The 21,470-nt window shown below is 36.6% G+C and overlaps 2 protein-coding genes across 3 annotated transcripts in view; one reads left to right on the top strand and one right to left on the bottom strand.

Moving 5' to 3' along the window:
- LOC134537648 (rho GTPase-activating protein 44-like) overlaps positions 1-9,697 on the bottom strand; it is a 54,557-nt gene extending 44,860 nt beyond the window's left edge. For both annotated transcript variants that reach the window (XM_063378317.1, XM_063378318.1), the window contains exons 1-4: positions 9,010-9,697; positions 5,492-5,648; positions 1,971-2,044; positions 401-589 (exon numbers count right to left, since the gene is read on the bottom strand). In XM_063378317.1, coding sequence (XP_063234387.1) covers positions 401-589; positions 1,971-2,044; positions 5,492-5,648; positions 9,010-9,062 — 473 coding nt within the window. In that variant the 5' untranslated portion in view covers positions 9,063-9,697. The remainder of the gene's footprint in view (positions 1-400; positions 590-1,970; positions 2,045-5,491; positions 5,649-9,009) is intronic.
- Positions 9,698-9,967: 270 nt separating this feature from the next.
- Positions 9,968-21,470, top strand: part of LOC134537647 (UNC93-like protein MFSD11) — a 51,762-nt gene continuing 40,259 nt past the window's right edge. Inside the window, exon 1 of the mRNA XM_063378315.1 lies at positions 9,968-10,210. Within this exon, the coding sequence (XP_063234385.1) occupies positions 10,118-10,210 (93 nt within the window). The 5' untranslated portion in view covers positions 9,968-10,117. The remainder of the gene's footprint in view (positions 10,211-21,470) is intronic.

Here is a 21,470-nt window from a genome sequence, read left to right as displayed (position 1 = left end):
TTAGACGGCAACTAAATATATCTGCAGTCATTTCGTTATTAATACACCGAAAGTTGGATAGTACGCGAAAAATGCATTATTTAAATATTTGATGATATACATCACGTATGTATTCTTTCAATACAAAAAATAATTCAGTTCATCTGAACACAGACTTAATTTTTTTGTGCCTTGACACTACGATATTCAAGTAAACATCGATAGTAAGAATTAAAATGCCAGTTTAGCCTCCCTCCCTCTAGTTACATCCCCGTGCGTTGTAACCCCTCCCGTTTTCCGTGTTCAAGCACTCTACTGCCGAGCGTTGCAATTTTTAGTTACGTTCTGATGAGTGGTCGCCTCGACTTGACCAGCTGCAAGGAAGGAAACGACGAGCCATGCCAACCCTCCACAGACGAACCTGGTCCTGGCTGAGTCCATGTCCAGGATGAGCTTGGCGAGGTTGCGCTTGTGCTTGAGAATGTTGGCGACGTCGGGCTCCAGCATGGAGTGAAGCCGGTTCACCACCAGCTCCTCCACCTTCGCGTCGTGCGACAGCACCTCGTTGGCCAGTTCCGTCTCCACCTTGCCGCACTCCGCCAGGACGTTCCTGCCGGGCATTGCCACCGTGTTCTGCCCTCCGGTCAATGTACAACATTCCGGGACTTCCCTCCCTAGAGCACGTCTCGTCCTGAGTTTACAGCAGGCTTTCAAATGGGCACTCACTCTCTCTCTTTCCAAACGCGCAATTTCTGCCCGTTAGCGCTGTCCTTGTTTCGGTGCGCTCTGTCACCAGACGTATGTCACATAGGGCACAAATGTTTTAAACACAACTTCAAAATATATATCGGAAACATTCCATCTTATATAGGAATATTTGGAATGAGAATTTCTTGCTGTATTTCATTAAGAGACCAATCTGATTATTATAATTTTACTAATAAAGGAGATGCAGCCTGAAATACCTCATCTTGGTTTCAAATGTTGTCACAAAATGTTTTAATTCTTAAATATTAAAATTTTTGGCTCTGTTTGAGCTTTGTTATTAATTGTGACCAAATGCTTTAAATAGTTTTTTCCTGTGATAATTTTTGTTTAGCACTAAGTTATTTTTTTTTCTTTCAGAATGATTACAACTGTGTTAATACTTTGAAATAGTCACTAATTTAAGGTTTTAAAAAAAATCAATAAAAAAATTGTAAAATTAAAAAAGTATTATAATTAACAGTTATATACAAAATAAGATAATCACTCAATTTCACTGTGGACTGTTAATAAATTGATTTTACAGCAAATATTTTGAATTGAATATAAAATATAATTATTATTTTAATTTTAGTCTCTAATAAAAGAAACACTATTTGTACCACCCTAAATAAAGAAGAAAAAACTAACAAAAAAATTAATGCAAAACTTACTGCAATTATAATAATAATAATGGGAGTTAATGCTGACAAGTATTAATTACAGGTGATGTGTTTATTATGCTACTATTGATACTTCTGTAAATATTATGTAATTTGGGTAAATGTCAAATAATGAGCACATTTGTTTTTGATCATGTTTATTTTCTTTGTATAAGTGTTGTTAGGTGTCTCATGAGCACTTGTGATGGAAGCTACATTAATTCAGAGCATTTGGTATGTTTTACTACTCATTGTCATTGGTAGAGCCAAGATTGTATGATTTCATGTTTTAAATAATTTGATTGAAAAAATTCCAAAGTTCATTATCTTTGTTAGTAGGTTTATTTTACATTTAAAAAATAATTTTTATTAATAATAATTATAGTTAATCTTAAATGTTTTTTAAATGTAACATTACAGTAAAAAGTCACACCGAAAGCTTGTTTTAAGGGAATGGAACCCTACGGTGCATTAATACTGCATTTAAAGAACATTAGAAAAAAATTCTAGGCCCTTTACAAAAAACACTAATTATTTAGATTCTGTAGCAAGCTATAAAATATAACATATTTTTATTTAACTGACCTCAAAAGGCAATCCTCATCTGCGGAGCCACTTTCCTGCATCGCTACACCCAACATGTATTCGGGAATTTTTTTCTGGAAATAAAAAGGCACAGTGATTAAAAATACTAGTCACTCAAAGGTTTCATTCACGAAAGACACTGAGACATTCCTCACCTCTTTTTTTTTCTTCTGATAATTTAAATCTGTTGTTTCTCTAGCTTTGTGTCTAGTTAATGAAACAGTTTGTTAATAACTGTGTTTTTTAATGTTAAATTTGTTTAATATCATTTGAATTTCTCTAAGTCAAGTTTTAAAACTTTACTGTCCAAAATAAGTCAGTGTAAGAGAAAGGCTGTGTCTACGGGAAGCTACACTCTTTGTAGGGAGTCTGTTCCTGGTAACTGCACCAGGAACACCGGAGTGGGGAGCAGGCACAGTGCGGAAGGGGAGTGTGTCGGTGGCTAGCGGAATGTGCGGTCCTTATGTGCATGGTTGCAGCAGGCACACAAAGACAATGCAACATGACTCACGCCACACTTTGTGGAAAACTACGACATGAAACCAGCAAAACGCCTGCCAGAACTTTACCAAGTAAGTATGTTCCATGGCACTCTGCTCCTTTGATTAAATAATCCATCCTTCTACAACAAACTTTGTAAGTGAGGCCCGACATCCCGTTGGTGTCAAGGCTTTAACAACTAAGAAACTAGTGCAAATCACTTACATGAACTTAGTGTAGCTCTTGATAAGTTTTTGGCTCGGAACCTGCTTAGTTTACCAAGAAAGCCACATTTTTTAACTGTGGCGCAATCTCATACTCATGCATGGAACGAAGTTAGTTTTTGTGTTGCCTCACGAACTAGTAACAGACAGTTGCTGCATCGAATTGTACTGCAAAATGTCTGCGCATTTGTTTTGAAATCCTTGTGCGACCTATAAGTACTGTGCAAATTTTAACGAGTTACGTCTACTGTGGAAAAACTGTGTACACGAGTATTATGTGCAACAAAATTTAATATAGACTGGAACAAAGGTATTTCTTTATCCATTTTGAGAGGCTGTTAGACTGTGGTATATTACATTATCATGATAACTGTGGCAAGGTAAAACAATTACAAAGGTCTCCAGTAATAAAATTAACATTGATAAGATGCTTTGCAGATCGGCATAAAACTTCATGCTGGCAGTGTACGAAGTTAGCTGCATTGCCACTGAAGAGAGTTGTATTTTTTTTTTTTACATGACCGCCCCACGCAAGAGAGTTGTTTGACACAATGGGGCCTGTTGCCAGCAGCAATTTTTGTCTGTTGCAATTTGTTAATAAAATAGTTTAATTTGGTAATTTTTTAAGAAAACTTATTTTTACTGCACACATTAATTTCAGCCATTTCGTGAGTTTGCCGTGCCACTCCAGAGAGGGAGTAATTGCAACAGATCAACACTAAAAACAACATAAGCCTACCCTTAATTCCACTCAGTGTGTATAATTTCTCCTGTGTGTATTGAATTAATAACTAGTAAACACTAAACAGATTTAAATAAACCAATTACAATTTATAAACAACTTCCAAATAATTTGAACAACAAATTATCTTAAGTAAATTACAATAGCACAGAAATTATACAAGGAATTGAGTCCTCCGCACAAAATCAAGTGAAAAACCATCTCACAATCACAAACATGTGTTTAATATTCTGAAAATAATAAACCAAATGTTTTACAGGTGTACAATGTACAACATATTTTTTCCCCTCACATATGTAAAATTCCAGGCTGCAGAAAGTTATTACTGCAAGTACTAGAGGATATGAAATGAATGATTGCTGGTTGTTAGTGGAGCAGAGACTGAATTATCCCAGACCAAATTTCAATTTTCAGTGACTAATGTTTTAAACAGGTTTTTCTTTTCTTTTTTTTCTTCCACATTTTGAAAAATCAGGGAAGAGTCAAAGAAGTTGGAATTGGTCAGGGAAAGTCATGGAATTACTTTAAATCATGGAAATTCACAAGTGGCAGTAATTTGAGGGGGGGAGAGGAAATTCTTACTCCAGTTTGCCATTGCTTAGACTGTGAAATAATTACTTTTTCAAATGGTGTTAAAGTGCATAGTCATATGCACTATAAAATTTAGCAAGCAAGGTTTTATTGAATTTTATTTTTGTTATATAATTCTATGCCAGCTAAGATACAGGTGGAGGCTATATTTTGGTTATTTTTTTCCGGAAAAGTCACAAAATTGGTAAATTATTTTTAAAAAAATAGTCAAAGGAATTAGAAATTTTTGGTCACAGAAAGCCATGGAAATTTTATTGCAGATTTGTGTGGGCAACTAGTTTAAGTAATTAACCTATTTTACAATTTTCTGGAAATAAAATAGTAATAAAGGAAATTATCCTCCACCAACCCCACAGTTAGCCTACTTCTTTCTCCACTTTATTTCAAACAGAAGCTATAATACATCATTTCATAGTGAGTGTTAGGTGACTATGCACTAGACACCATCTGGGGGAAAAAAATGCTTTCATAGTTTGGTTGATAGCAGACTGGAGCATACATTTTCCCTTCAAATTACTATCACTCAGGAATTTAAATGACTTTTCCAGGATTTTTAACGTACGGTACCTTGAATACACACAAAACACCCACACACAACAGCGAAAAAATTAGTTTCATTATTTATATGTGCTTAGACCACATGATCATCCAAATAATAAGAATCTAGAAGTGAAATTTTTGAGAAAATTTAAGTCCTCTAGTCAGTTCGGCAGCGTCCAAGTAGAAAAATATTTATTCCGGGCATGCAGATCATTGTGACACACTTGGCTTGTTGACGGACAGCCGGATGGCTAACGGACGGATGACAGAAGGACATGATGGATCATTGAGAGTTCACCTTTAAGGCAAGAGGATCTCCAAAAGGGTATAGAGGGCTCCGAACAACTTGGCTGACTCGGTGCTCGTAATTTTCAGTTATGCTGGACTGTGGATCAAACCGGGGACGCACCACAACGCCGAACGTACAATAACGTTGAATGCCAAATTTACTACATTGCCGACAGCTAGAAAACTGCTGTGTACCACAACGCTGAATTACCACAACGCCGAAATACATTAACGCCGAAAAATGTAATTGCAGGACTGCCACAAAGGTTAGGTTAGGTAAGGTTAGCACACAAATTCATTCAGTTGTTTTTCATTTTGCTCCTGTGGCCCCCCTCCCCGCAGCAACATTTTTCCGCGTTACTGTATTTCGGCGTTGTGGTACACAGCAGTTTTCTAGCTGTCGGCATTGCGGTCAATTTGGTATTCAGCGTTATTGTACGTTCGGCGTTGTGGTATTTCGGTGTTGTGGTAACGACCCGATCAAACCCACATTTCCCAGGCGAGTACATCGCACCAGTGCTCCCGGCCACCGAGGACCCTACTTTCGACACTTAAAGGAACACCTGTGCGTGGAGAAAGTTGTTTTAGAGGCGTCACACATTCGCGTGACGAGGCGAAGCGAGGGGTTTACTGTGCGACCGACGAAGCGAGCGCACCAGCATCTTGTCCTTGGCGACGGCATCCTGCCCCAGGCCCTGCCCCACCAGGCAGCTCGCCAGCTTCTTGCTCGTGTTGAGGCACACCGCCCGGATGTACTCCACCTTCCGGTCCGCTTCCTGCAGGTCATCGGACAGCACCTCCGTCTTGCCCGCCCTGCGCAGCGACCATCGTGCATCAGGCAGGGGCGTTCGCGAGACGGGAGTAGCTTCATTGGCGTAGCTGTGTTCATAAAGTTGGGGGGGACGAATAATGATTTTGATGTCATGTAAACCCATTCCCCTCTTACTAAGCCGAGAGGGAGGGGGGGGGGGGTGTCTGGGGGTCCTCCACCGGAAAATTTTGATTTTAAAAGTGCAAAACAGCGCTTTTTAAGCAGTTTTTGTATCTAACCATTGGATACATTGATGTTTAAATTATTATTGTTTCCTTAAGAATAAAATTTGAGAGTGAAGAAATTACAAATAAAGTTGGGCAGAATAATATTATAAAATAAAAATATCACGGTCTAGAAAGTTGGGGGGGGGGGGGGGGGGGGGACAGTCCCTCCACCCAAAAATTTCAGGGGGACACGTCCCCCCTGTGCCCCCCGGTTCCTACGCCCCTGAGTAGCTTAACGCTTATATTTTGTTCGATCACAAGCCTCACAGCACGAATGTTGTGCAACTATGCAAATCAGACATCATTCCAGTTATATTTTGTAGATACTCAAAGAGACTCGAAAAGTAATATATAGGTACATAATTAATGAATAGTTTTTTTTATCTTGATCTTATTTAATTCTGTTATGCAAAGCCTAGTCCGCAATCAGCGCTTCATTAAATAGTACTTGAACCATCGCCAAAAAATAAAATCTAACGTGTAATTTTGTACTAGGATTTTAGTCAAAAAAAAACAAATTGAAGTGGAAAACAATTGAAAAGTTAGCATGTTTATTTATTCTTGAACTTAATTCCTTCTAGCGAATTCCATCTGTGATAACATTTTTCTTTTGACAATAGCTATTCTGGGCTTTTTCCTTTTTTTTTAGAAAAACATACATTTATATATTTTATATTTAAGTATTATTTTTTTTTTGCAACAGACAAATGCTTTGCAATGACAAAATTAATATTTATCTTTCTTTAACCACACAAGGGCAGTAACACTGTATATCAACATTTAACTAAAGATCACAACTAGGACTGGTTAATGTTTAAGACCTGGTCTCACAGGCCATAGGTATTTGTTAAGTTTATTTTCAGGACATTTAAGTGCTAATCTTGTAATCACAATAGTTATTGTGCATTTGTTGTTTGGTAGCAAATATTGTCACCAGATGTTTACTGAATATTATTTCTGGGTAACTTCCGAATCACATATCTAAGTTTATACCTTGATCCTGTGGTACCTACATGATGCTTGCTGTTTTAATGTAGTACGTCAAAAGATCCTGGCCAAACACAAACTCTAATATCACAACGCAAACAAATTATATCATATCACAGGTTTTTTGTTATGTCCAGGATCTTTCGAACCACTAAATTAAAACAGCAAGCATCATGTAACACAGGATCAATATATACAGGATCATACCACCAGGATCAAGGGATAGACTTGCCTAGCCTACATGATTTGGAACTTTTACCCTTATATCCATTACATGTAAATGTAAAAAAATGTTATAGACATATAAATATGTAATTACTATGCTCTTAATGTAATAGTGTAAACTATTTGTACGTAACAAACATCAGTAGGAACTAACATGGGTATGACAATTTTAATTAATTGATTAGAAATTTAATTATATATGTACTATTATTCTCAGCTACAAACTAAACTGTATGAAATTCCAGGCACTGCTGTGTATATGTTTATATATTCACTGAAATATAAAGGCCTTTTTCAAAACTGTTTGGATCAGGATAAGTACACCAAGTATATTATAATTATCATGGTTATGTTTGGCTTCGCATGTCATCAAAATTGACATCATTTGGGATTAAAACACACAAAAGCATAAATCTGGGAAAGTTGGGAAAGTCAGTGAATGGCCTACAGTCGGATACCACTCAAGGTTATCTCGAACGAGAATCCAGGCATTTCCAACTGCGACCTCTCTTGTTTGGTGAGGAATTTATTTTTATATACAAAAAAATCTTGCCATTAACAACTTTTATTTTTATTTTTGTCTTTCTGTACATACTTTTGTTTGAACACTAAGTATTGTAGGTTTCCGGTTATGTTTTCCACTCTTTTATAAGTTGGCATTACATGCAAGATTAACGATAACCGTGCTAATGCTATGCCCCACAAATATTGTCATGCTGCAAGCACCTTTTAGACGTCGCCTTTTGAAGTGAAGGTATTTACTTTCAACTGAAGTAAAAGCTTTTTTTTGACCAAACACGTTCATGTGGTTCTCCTGAGATAACTTAGGAATACAGTGTACTTGACTGTTTTCTATAAGACCAGGATGTTTAATTTCATTACACTCAGGGTCCAGACTGTTATCTACCATAATTTTTTTTCCAATTGAAGTGAATATTTTTTCAATATTGTTGAGTATTCACTTGAAATGGAAAACAGAATAGGGTGGAAGTCTAGCCCCCGGCCGTAATGTACTAACATTAAACTTTTTTTTTTTTAAACAGCTTAGGCTACACTATATTCCTCAGGATCTCTGGCGAACCACGGGATCAAATTGCAGTTAGTATCAAATAAACAGTAGGGTAGCGACAACAATCAGACCAATCTTTCATAAAAAGCAGCCTTGGCTACGCTGTTAAGGCACAATGGTGGCGGCTGAGTCACTTCACAGGCTACCTAATAATTTCTCAGAAACCAGTAGAAACTTTGAAATGCTGTTTTCAGGGTAAATCGTCTTAGTTTTCGACAACACTACATTTGGAATTTGATAATTTTTTCTTTGTGGAAAAGTTGAAACCCTTAAAATTTACAAAAAAAACTTAAATTTGTTGTTTTGATCTATACAATATCTATATAAGAATGAGTGTTAATTTTCTCTAAGAATGATTTGGGTTTGATTCCTGGCAGGGTCAAACCAAGATTTCTCGTTGTGGGAAACATGGTATATTTTACAGCGAACTCCATCAATGTTACATTCTCATATCTTGACCCGATGTTTATAATGGCCTTGATGTTAATGAGTTGTTAAGCCCTAATTTATTTAATCTAATATGTTTTTCAATTCATTTAGAACTCTACTTTATCTTGTCTTTACTAGTCTGCAGTTAGTTCTTAAAAAGATCCACAATCTCAATAATTTTTTTAATGCCTTTCAAATACAACTGCAATTACTACAACTTGCCCAACAATCAAACATATTTATGTAACAGGCTATTGATTGTTAAGAATTACTTATCCATACACAGACATGTTCAAGTTTCTGAACAATTTGTTAAAAAATACTAGGGCCTATGATATAAGCAGCTACATGTAGTTTTAGTAATATTCATATAGCTACATAAAAATTAATAAATACCCTTCCAACTAGAATTTTAATTAAATTTACCTTGAAAATGTTTGGTCAGCAAGCTGCTTCACACGAAAGAACTGTTTCTTCATAATGAAGCTCTGTGAACAACTCCAACATTCAAATTTCCTGAAAGGCACATATAACCAAAGTTCTTGATTTTATCTTGAACCTTACAGTCAAACACATGGTAGTGTCTCACTATTTACGAGCGCACTACCCATTCCTGAACGGCCAGTCCAAAAAAAATAAAAAATCGCAACCAAATATAAACAATAAAAATGTCACTTTAACCCCTAAAGATTACCAAGAACTCGTTCTATGCAGGCTGGATGACACTAGACAGACGAGAAGGCAGCTTTCAGCCGCCAGACGTTAGTTTAATACTACAAGGCCACATGCACCCCCTATCCATTCAATTAAGACCACTTTACAGGCGTCAGGGCTCCAAGTTAATCATACACCACCGAGTAGCCCAACCCATCACAGAAGTCATAATGTGGACCTATGGCTGATGACTTCACTCTATTAACAAGATAGTCGAACTTCCGCAGTCACTTTTTAACACTTACAAGAGTGAATTCTGCGTAATTATAACAAATATTTACACATGAAAATTAAACCACCTACATACGCATATGTACTAAATAAAATCTTTTTGTAATTGATGACTGCTCGGTTTCACTACATTCATCCATAATGCAAAAATAAGTTTTTGTCTGTCGCTGTCGGCATCCTCGATCGTCATCGATAGATTGATTATCGACAATTGTCATTTATCTCGATTGTTTTCAAAGAATGTACGTGAAAAAGTTAGTTATCTTTGAAAACATTTATTCTAATATTATATTGTATAATAAGAATGAATAAATATTATTATTTTTAACATTATGATGATTCAAAATTATTTTTTAACTTATATTTTCTATTAAGTTTAAATGCGACTCTAACTGAGGTGAAATCGCACTCAAAAGGTGAAATAAAGTTTAAGCTCTTTGCCTGTTGCATTCTCCCACCTGCTAGAAAATGTGTTGACTTGATCTTGAATGGTATTCTGATTTCAATTTACGCCTCAAAGACGTTCTGACGTAAAAGGGTTAGAGTTATATCATCGTCGCCGCTGAAGTGAGTCAAGAAATAGTGAACGATGATTTTCGACAAGAGATTTTTGAATGTTATTCTCCTAGGATTTGGCTTCATGTTCGTATTTACTGCATTCCAAACCATGGGCAATATTGAGGTAAGGAAAATATTAATTTTTTTTCTGTATTTATTCACATTTCTTGGCAGCCAATAAAATTAGTTTTGTGATTTTCTCAATTTCAACAATACTTTCCCGATTTAGTGTGTCAATCATTAATTTTGAACTGCTCAGCTGTTGTATTGATCATTTGTAATGCGCGCGTAATTCAAACGATCATTATTGACTGCAAAGAACGCATTTTTTTTTACTAAGTTATTAATTACGTCAAATAATCAACTGCCAGCCTAGCTTTTCTTCATCAGACTATGTCATTTTTTTTTTACAAATACCGAGTAGAAAAAAAATTTTTACTTAAGTTTTCGGGCCGTTCTCAGCTTTACAGTTTAATTACTATCTATTTTCATCCTGCGTTTATTTTATTTTTATTTATTTTTTGTTGCAAGATGAGTTGATCGAGTCATTGAACCCACTACTTTACAGTTAATCGACGTAGAGAGTAGCAAAGCTTATTTATCCTTTTTTTTTTTTTTCAAAATGTTCATTTCTTGCGATTTTTTTTTGTTTAGGTGAAATTGACATATTTTGCATCTTTATCGCATACGATTAATCTGGAAAAAAATATATTTGCAGTATTTTTTGTTCGTGGTCAAGCCTACTTGGCTGTTTTTTTAATCTATTACATATAATTCTAGTATCCCAAGAGTGTGGGAATGCTTGCCCGGGGGGGGGGGGGGGAGGGCGGATGACGACGCCTATATTTTTTTATATATTTTTTAAAATTTATTTGGAGACAATGGATCCGGCCTTTGATTTTTTTGATGTATATATGTATGTGTGTGTGTATATATATATATGTGTGTGTGTGTGTGCGTGTGTGTGTATTTATTTGTATGTATATATGTGTGTATATATATAGCTACCAGCTTTTCATAGGATAATTGGCATTTAACATCAACGTAAATGCGAAGTGAGGACTTTGACGAAATTTTATAACACGCAATTCCGTGTCGGAAATGAAAGCGACGGGGCAAGAAATTAAGATTGTGGAATGTAGACCCTTAATTAAGGCAGGTATTAATTTGCGAAGGTTTTATATAAGGTTTTAAAAGAGAACTATGTGTGTGTGTACGCGCATGTGTAGCCTATATATGTGTCTATACACACGGGCGTAGGAACCGGGGGGGACAGGGGGGACGTGTCCCCCTGAACTTTTTGGGTGGAGGGGACTGTTCCCCCCCCCCCCCAAGTTTCTATACCGTGATATTTTTATTTTATAATATTATTCTGCCCAACTTTATTTGTAATTTCTTCACTCATCAAATTTTATCATAAGAAACAATAATAATTTTAACATCGATATATCCAATGGTTAGATACAGAAACTGCTTAAAAATCGCAATTTTGCACTTTTAAAATCAAAATTTTCCGGTGGAGGACCCCCGGACCCCCGTCTTAGTAAGAGGGGAATGGGTTTACATGACATCAAAATCATTATTTGTCCCCCCCAACATTATGAACACAGCTACGCCAATGTCTATACACATCGACATCACATACAACCCACACATAAACCAACAATAAATGTAGCATCTAACGTTTTCTCTTGTTTCATTGTCGTAAAGATTTAAGAAAAAAAAACATTATTATAAAAAAGTTTGACGTTTTATTTATTTTTAGAAGAAATTCATCAAAGCTTTAATCTTCTTTGCTGAAACTCCATGTCTCCATCCTTTTTCGAAGCAAATACCAGTTGTTTCCTCAGCTAAAGATTTTTTTTTTTTTTTTCATTTTTTCCTTGCAAGATGTTAAAAGTATCTCATATCCATATTTGCAATTGTAAAAATGGTTTACATTAAAATACATTTGTGAAACTAACGTGTGGTTAAACTATACGTATTTAAACATAATAAAATAAAAGTATTGAACGTCAACTTTGGCATTAAAATCCATGCTTCGAGAGACAATCCAATTTTGCTAGTAAAAAAGTCTGTAAACTATTTTCTTCTTTTTAGAATTTTTTTTTTTCTCTTTTGAAACGAATTTAGGCGACATTTCTTCTTCATTTGAAGGGGGGAAAATGCATAAAATAAAAAAGTGGCAGTAAAAATGGTACATGATATGTTTCTTCATGGGCGTCGCAAGGATATATTTGGGGGGGGGGGGGGACTTCAATTGATTTAGTGTTGAGGAATATCCATCCCTTGGAAAAAAAAGCGGGGGGCCCGGGGGGTCCTCGAAAATTTGGGGTTTGAAGGTGCAAAAAGGTGGTTTTTAGGCATTTTTCTTTCCTAAATATTCTAATTATATTTGGTTGCAATATATAATTTATTTTTTATAAAAAAAATATTTTCAGAGAACAAATTTGTAAAAACACAGTTAACATATCTGTATTCGGTATAGGACCTGATTTTTATTTTATACAAAGATCGAATTAAAAAGTGCTCACATAACACGATTGGACTAAATGCACCATGCGCAACTTATGGGTTATATTACAGAAATCATATTTTTAATATAACTATGAAACTAAATATATTATTGGAGGGGACGAAATTGAAGACTTTTATTATTGGGGAGACGTGTCCCCACGTCCCCCCCGTCCCCCCCGGTTGCGACGCCCATAGTTTCTTAGACTTAGTCCTCGTCCTTGTGAAGGTTTTAAGCAAAAATAATGTTCGCTGAAACATTGTCCACGAGTTGAAAACCACTGATATAAGCATATAAGGTTGTAAATGTTGAGGTAAGGATTTTCAGCGTGAGTCATTTCACCGGGGAAGGAAGTTGGTATATTACTATAACAAGTCTTTTTTTTTTTTTTTTTTTTTTCGAATTGCTGATAAAAATCTTTACGCAGTGCTGAGTCCCAGATAAATTAAAATTTTTGCTATGTTACAGTACGTACCGAAAATATTGGTTAAATTTATAGAATAGTACTTTTTGGTGGACTAATGACACGAAACAAAATGCAAGAGAGGTATAGGAATAATTCACGAAAAGTCATGAAATATTAGTTGGGGACTAGTATTTGTTTCAAGTCTTTTTCGCTTTTATTGGAGCCGATTCATTGTATAGTTTAACCTTTCGCTCTGCAAATCGTGTGATTATAAAGTCGACGTAGCTGATCCGGCAGCGAATTCTAGCGGCGGGTGCAGAAATTACGTGTGATTCGCGTTCAAGAAATGTAATAGAAAACACTATTTTCGAGGTTAGATGTTTACATATCATTGACGAGTACTGAAAGACTTGCTCACAGTGGCGCACCCGGGGGGGGGGGGGGTTAGGGGTTTAAACCCCCTCCGAAAATGTGAAGAAAAAATCTATAATGGAAAAAGTAAAAACATTCCCAGTCCCAGGAAAATAGGTACGATGGTCTATGGGCAGCGCTCAGTCTACCAAACTTTGTGAGGTGTTTTCACGTCAGTGTACACATTATGGTGTTAGTATTACATTTGTAGGGACCGGAATAATTCGCGGGTTCAATGAACTGTAGGATGAACTCCATAGTTCTATGTACACGCGGACAAATACCACCCACTCATTGGCTGCTGTCTTGTGAGACGTTCCAGCGTAGCAGCCTGTGATTCGATAAAGCTTTGCTTGGGTGTTTCTCATTGGCCCAGAGTCACCCAGGTGAGTTGTGAGCCAATAGCAGAGGCAGCACTGAGGTATAACGATTTGTATTTTAGCCTATCGCGAAATGAATTCGCGAATTTTCCCGGTCTCTATACATTGGTAGTCTGCTTCCGTGAATTACTTTAATTTTTTTACAAATTAGTTTGTGTTATATAAAAACTAAGAATTGTTTGTCGCTATGTTTATCTCAATTTTTGCATAATTTTGGACTGTATTTCTGCAGTTTTAACTAGACATTATGTGTGTGAATTTTATACCATTTCTTTTTACTCGTAGAGTGAACTTAATTTGTGTGTGTGAATGCAGTAAAAAGCAAACCATCATTGTCAGTGATTTAAGTTGCACAGAATGTGGACTTTAATGCATGCTATGATTCTCATGATATTAAAATAATACTGATTTTGAGCGGACTAGACCCTGGTTTTGATAAAGGTATCTTTGATTCTTGTCCAAAACAAAATTTAGTACCGTACTAAAAATTATAATTTTTTCTACCAGCAGTATATTTAATAATTAGATACAAAAACTTCTTAAATAGCACCAATTTTCACCTAGAAATCCAAATTTTCCCGGGAGAGGACCCCCAACCCCCCTCTTTATTTTTGAAACCGGTGTTTCTTCATAAAAAAAACTTGACCCCCCCCCCCCCCAAAAAAAAATACCTGTGTGCGCCTCTGCTTGCTCACATATTTTTTTTATATATATTTTCAAACTATTTCACGTTTTTTCCTTCTTATCGTGCAGCTTTCTTCAGCTGAAGCGTTTAAATGCACTTGACACAAATACTATCATGCTTGTCAGAAGTAAGTAACTGCTTATCTTTGAAATTTGACCTACTTATGTTAAATCGGTTTCCTGCAACAAAATATAAAGATATTGCACAATTTGTTATAGAGGAAAAACAGCAATACGGTAGTGAAATGCAGGGTTGTCAGTCTTAACATTCTGTTCAGTTCTGAATCTTTGTAATTTCTTAGTACGGCGTACTGAGTTATCTTTGCGTCTGCTCGTGGCAAAACTGTAACTTATTATTATGAATATTGCAAACCTACTTGGATGACTTAGAATGAGAATTCGCTTACAATTGTCTCCATAGTTAAATAAATTACGGCAATAATGTGTAACTAAAAGTATGTCAAAGCATTTTGTGCACACACACACACACACACACACTAAGACGAATAACGTGTTATAATTTATATATATATATATATATATAATATTTGTGTGTGTTTTGCTGTTTGATTATTTTGGCTACTATAAACTGATATTCTGAACGGCCTTATATTTGCTTTAGCGTCTCATTCCAATGTACGCTTTCTGCCATAAGAGCTGCCTGTGTTTCAGTGTGTTCTGTTGCCAGATCTACACCATTGATCAAACAATTTTAAGACATAACATTTTTTAAAGTAATGAAACATTTTTTAAAATGCATGTGAAGCATTGTATTTTGTAAAGTAATGAAACATTTGTTTTGGAGTCACGTAGTTTGTCGCAGGTGTGTTGGTGCGCAAACCATCGCTTCTCGAGGCGATAAGGTTCGTTCTCGCACGCCAAATATGTTATTTACTAAATTATTTTTCTGTAAATTTATTCCGGTAGCTATATTGCATTTGTTGTTTCGTCTTCATATATTTACTGAACGTGTGAAATGTCACCCAAGTGATCCAAAATATGAACAATTGCATGACTTTTTTTTTACCGCTACAGTCTGTATAGAAAATATGAGACGAAACATAAAATGGAAAAAAGAGATATTGTAATAAATTTATAAGGAAAACCTTCAAAAAATATAATGGCAATAAGATTATAAAAACCAACGTTGCGCGAACCTTCGTAAAGAAGCCTTTTTCATGTACCTTACTGGCAGGAAGTTTTGAAATCTTTTAGGCAGATGGCTGCTCTTCGTCTTCCATCAGTGTGTATGTCTAGGGGTACGTACTTTTCGCGAAACAGTCTGAGCTCTCGTTAGACTGCAATAAAGTAAGCCCGAGCCAACAGTATCTTAGTTGTAATTGGCGGCCTTTAGCAAGTAAAGCCATTGCCAGCTTTAACCAGACCTATCAAGACGAGTTTGCTTCCGCACAAATGTTGCGATTCGTGCGCCGAGTATACATGTACCTAAAAAGAAATTCGACCAATCACGAAACACAGACGTTGCTACAGTGTTTTAACAGACATCTAGTATCGTAATATTTTCGTGGAAAATGCATGCCTCTGTGTATGGGTGTATGGAAGTGTGCTACTCGATGGTGTTACTACTTGCTAATTGCGCCCCTGAGTGAAGTTGTTGACAACTTCACACCTTGCTGGGTGATGACTAGGGCCATGCATTTCTCGCGAAAAGATTCCGAGACTAGCTGAAAGTTAAAACAATGTAGCATTGTCTGTGTTTCGTAATTGGGCTAGTTTCTTTCAGATACACGTCGGTTGTTACAACACCAATCACAGTAATCTAGTGCGGAAGCAAACGCGTCCTGAGTGGCTCGGTCAAACAAGGCAACGACTTCTCTCGCAGACGACCGCCAGTCACAAGGAAGAAACCGCAGGTGCGGGTGTACCTTGTTGCAGTCTAATAGGCGTTCAAATTTATTCACGAAAAATGCCTGCCCCTAGTGATGACTCATCGCTAGGAACACAGTTTGACTTCATTACTCCCTTTTCTGTGTTGAGTTTAGACGCAGGTAGCTGCATAGTCCTATTGGGACGTTGTCGCTCTCGTAATTTAGCGCTGCGCGGGTTTCAGCAAGTCGGCTCTAAAGTCTGTCCGCGAAACTTTCACTTCTTCGCCGGGGCGCGTTTCCAAGGCGTCGCCCCACCTACCTTTTCGGGCGCCGCGACCGGCTTAGCAGCCCCCCCCCCCCTTTTTTTTCTACCCACCCCCACCCACTCTGCCTCACGCGAGTGCAAGGCAGCTTTCTCTGCATCGGCAGCGTGCATCCCACTGACATGCACAGGAAAAAAAAAGTTTCTGTACTTTTACAAAATATTCCTTTGTAACCCAGTTGCCAAGAAATAGTTTGTAATACTACAAGAAAGATGTAACTTTTTACAACACAGGACTATGGTTACTTTTGCATATATGAAATACGTTTTCGAGATAAATACTGTGTATTTCTTACGAAAATTGGTGCATGATTTTATATTTTAATTGACGTTTCATTCAAGCATATTTTTTGAACCACAAAATAAGATACTCAAATATTCAATATTTGGACTTAATTTTGTTTTATTGTGTTTTATAACAGTGCGCAGTTAATATGGAACGGGAACGGTTTACAAATAAATTTAACTATTGGAAGTACTGGGACAACCCAGTATTACTGCGAACACTTTTTTTTGTAGTGATACAGCTGTTTTCGTGTAAATGTACAAATGTACAAACATCTGTAATTTTAGATGACTATTTCTGTTACATTTACAAAAAAATAATAATTTACAGTGCACCAGGCGACCTGGGTTCGTTTCCTGGTGGGGTCTACCTGGATTTTTCGCGTGTGAGAAACGTGGCGAACGTTGACGTGGAAATTGGGTTTCCTCAGGGTACTCCCGTTTCCCCTACCCATTTATTCCATAAACGCTCCGTTAGTGTCTGTAATTACCGCCGCGATGTTGACGTGATCCATTCTCTTTCATTCCCCTCCCCCCTTCACCAGACTGTGAATTCCGTCCCTGAGATGAGATTTGAGGGTGACCATAACATTATATGGTGGAGAATGAAGATAAATGTTTAATGCTAGTCCCTAGTGTGCCTTCGAGAATATGCATCGGGTCGTCCAGGCATAAATATTACTCTGAAAACATGCGTTTGAGCCATTTTCACTCCTCTAAAAATACACTTTAACATTTACCCCAGATGCCATTTTGTATGATCTTGACCCGTCCGCCATATTGGATTATAATCTCACATTCGCCATTTTGTTTTCTACAACTTTCCGCCATATTGGATACTACCATTTTAATTATGACATTACGTTCTTCATTTTGAAATTCTGTATAATTATTAAAAAAATAGAAATATTTAAAATTAAAAAATATATATTTAATAACAATTTTAATAAACTAATAAAAACGCACTTACGTCATGGACCTTAGAGTTCTTGGTTCCAATTCCAGCGAAGTCAATCTATTAAAAATGGCCACAGATTCTTCCTTATTAATCCTCAATCAGACTGACTCCCCACTACCAAAAAAAATATTATTTACACTTTACGACCTCATGGCATTTATCTTGTATGCGCCATTTTGTTTACATCTGCTAAAGTGTGCACCAGCCATATTAGTTTATTAATTTATTTCCTACTCGCCATCTTTTCGGCCATCTTGGCCACCATATTGAAAATATATAATCATCAACCAAAAATTTAAAAAAATAATAATTTGCCTATTAATAAACCGACTGATTCGAACGATTACTGTCATTTTAGTCGATGCAAAAAAAAAAGTAATATAGACTCAAAAATATTTATTCAGTGAAATATTACTTCAATTTAATATTTTACCTAAATAAATAACACATTTTAACAAACATTATTTATTGCATAAATTCTACTCTACTTCATGTACAAACAAAAAATATATCTCCATAATTGTCACCAGTTCCACATGATTGTGTAACAAGTCCTTTACACGTATTTTCAGATCATCTCTTCGCGAAAGTGGTTTACGACGTCTGTCACACTTATACTTCACTGGAGCTGGGTTGTTGCGGCAGTAGTATCCATGACACAGTTGCTGCAATGTATAAAAGTCTAATTGCAGTATAGGCAACAGTAGCCAGTTGGAGGTGATGATAGCACAACAGCATTGTTAGATATCAAATTAGTAGACTTGGTGGTTGTTACTGAAACTGCTGCTGACGAAACTGTATCAGTTGTTGGAGCTTCTTCCTCCGAGGTGTCTGCATTTTCAGTGTCGCTGCCACCAGGATCCATGTTGATGGTGGATGTGACATAACAGTTGTAGGTGGTAGGTCAGGCTGGGCCGACAAATCACATGGGACTCCAGGACTGTACGAATTGCTGTTTTGCAGGGAACCTTAAGGCGATTGTCACATGGATTTTCAAGAGTACAAGAAACTGCTAGAGCTTACTCATGCACGACACAGAAATTGGCATACCCGAATAAATACGAAGATCATAAAAAAGCTGACATTCTCGCTAATCTCTCCAGTGAACCAGCAGTACACGGTGAAGGTTTAAAAAAGTTAGAAAGTGGTCAGAACTTTGACTTTGGGGTTTGGAATGACCCAATTATAGACGTCAGTAATAGACGCATGAAAATCACATGAACCAATCGAATGCAGCTCGAAAAGAAGCTAAAGTGTGAAAGCAGCAAATGAATTTGAGTGTGTGCATTGTGGAATCTACCCTGATGCCAGAAAATGAATCATATTTTCCGCAGGTCTCTGCATATAATTCGTTCCATATTTCGGTGCAGGTTAGTTATCGGCTCGGGCCAAATCTGTTTCCGCAGAACTAGCGTAAACTTAACATGCGTTGAAAGTTAAAAATCAGCCTGGAAACTAACCCTCGAATTTATCGCTCTTTTTTTATTTACATGTAATTTTACTGTAGCTGTTATGGGAATGTAGAGCGGTTGTGTTTTCTTTTATTTTATTTGGTGTCGTGAGAGCGGCACAGAAATTTTTTTCAAGGATGATCTGAGATTTTATAAGGAATATGAGTTTTGTGAAGACGATATCGTGAATGCGTTATATGAGTATCGATAAAGAATAGTGACTCTGGTTATTGGCGTAAGGCTTATGACCATTATTTGAATTTTTTTAAAAAAAAGTGTTTTACTCTTCAGAGCAACCTCTAAATTCAGCACATACTGATATTGGCTGGAAAGCTTTTTAATGTTGGGGACAATTCGTTTCGGCCTTTGTCGTACCATTCTGTTAATCTGTAACGTAGTCGATTATCTTAAATCAAGGTGGTTTTTTTTATTTGATAGATAAGACAGTTTTATACGGTGATTTTATCGTGGCTAATCAGTCCCGTCAGTCATTTGGATGTTTTTATGTCAGCTAATTGAACCAAATAAACTGTTGTTATTTATTGTATAAGAACCCTTAGCCGCAACGCAGTTGTAAAAAAAGTAATCTAGTGTGATTGGCTAGCATTCGGATACTCTTTTTATCTCAGTGCGAGATTAAAGTAATTAATTATTTGTGAAATAGTGTTTCGGTGTTTCCTACGAGTTCGCCACCTATTAATTTCTGTACTCTTCATGCCCAGCTCTGTGTGAGTAGACAATAGATCCAAACAGGGAAAATGCACTACCCAAGAATATTCTTTATTTGATCGAAAAAAATCTATGTCTAAATAAAAAAATTAAAATTAAAAACAAAGTGAGCAATTTAATCAAAAATTCAGGGCTCATGAACACCTTTGACATGGCAGCCGACACACCGTAATTTTGCTTTGTAAATGGAACATAAATATTCATGTAAAATTACATTAATTTGTAAATTTGTACATTTACACGAAAACAACTACCTATATCACTACAAAATATAGTGTTCGCAGTAATACTGGGTTCCGATTCTTACCCAGGCATTTATGCTTTGTGTTGTCCCAGTACCTCCAATATTTAAAATTATTTGTAAACTGTTCCTTGAATAGCTTTCCAGTGCCTTTTAACTGCGCCTATAATAAGAATAATAAAATACATGACAATTATAAACCATGCCACTAAGTATACATAGATTAATATCATAAGTACACACTAATTCTAAATTCTTAATTTTCAGTCTTATTACCCCCACGTCAAATCAGAAACCTCCGTGCTTGACGCCTGCTCCCAGCGGAGGATTTGAACATCACGGCGCTGTGATCGCGCGTCCTCTCGGCCAGTGGAGTGGCGCCTAATGCGCGGGAAATTTAAATATGCGTGCTACTGTTCGCTCACGTAACTTTACAGAGTGGCGATTCCGGACATATGTTTCTTCACAATAATTGCTAGTTTTCATGTTCCCTACCACCCGTTACATTTATGGCCCGCAATTAGCGAACCTTTAGTATTGCTCAAAGTCTAATGCAGACTGAAAAAAAACTTTCACCTTGACATACTTTTAACTAAACAGTGTTCTGGAAATTATTTAAGAACTTTTAATTTATGAATAATATTCATCTAGCCTATAGTTTAGTAGAAGGTCGATTTACGTATAGTAAGTGAAATTGTCTCCCATACAAGTCTGTCTTAACGCGATTGCCAAAATTTGATTTTTTTGGGAAGTATTTATTTTTTGTAGTGGTGTGGAATAAGAAATTTTTTTGGGAGTATTTTCGCTATCCTTATATAGTACGAGCAAGAAGTTTTGCTAACTATTCGTGCCTGGGTGAAGAGCGTAAGGAGTATGCGAGCTATAGTGAAAGTAAGAGAAGTAAGGAAAGTAAGGAAAGTAGGGGAACAGGAATGCATACCATTATGGCAGGGCATGCGCGCGCACACACACACACACTCTCTCTCTCTCCCCCTCCCTCTCCCTCTCCCTCCCTCTCTCTCTCTCTCTCTCTCTCTCTCTCTCTCTCTCCCCGTGTACTATCTTCTTTTAAGTTATGTTCTCTGTTAGTGTGTAACAACGAAACATAGCGCAGCCGTAGGAAAAGGAACATACTTATTCACAGCAAAGAATGGAAAGTGATTAGCAATGACG

Source organism: Bacillus rossius, chromosome 12 (genome assembly GCF_032445375.1).
Source record: "Bacillus rossius redtenbacheri isolate Brsri chromosome 12, Brsri_v3, whole genome shotgun sequence".
In the NCBI taxonomy this organism is placed as follows: domain Eukaryota; kingdom Metazoa; phylum Arthropoda; class Insecta; order Phasmatodea; family Bacillidae; genus Bacillus; species Bacillus rossius.
Note: the sequence above shows the minus strand (reverse complement) of the source record. Positions and strands in the feature narration are given on the sequence as shown.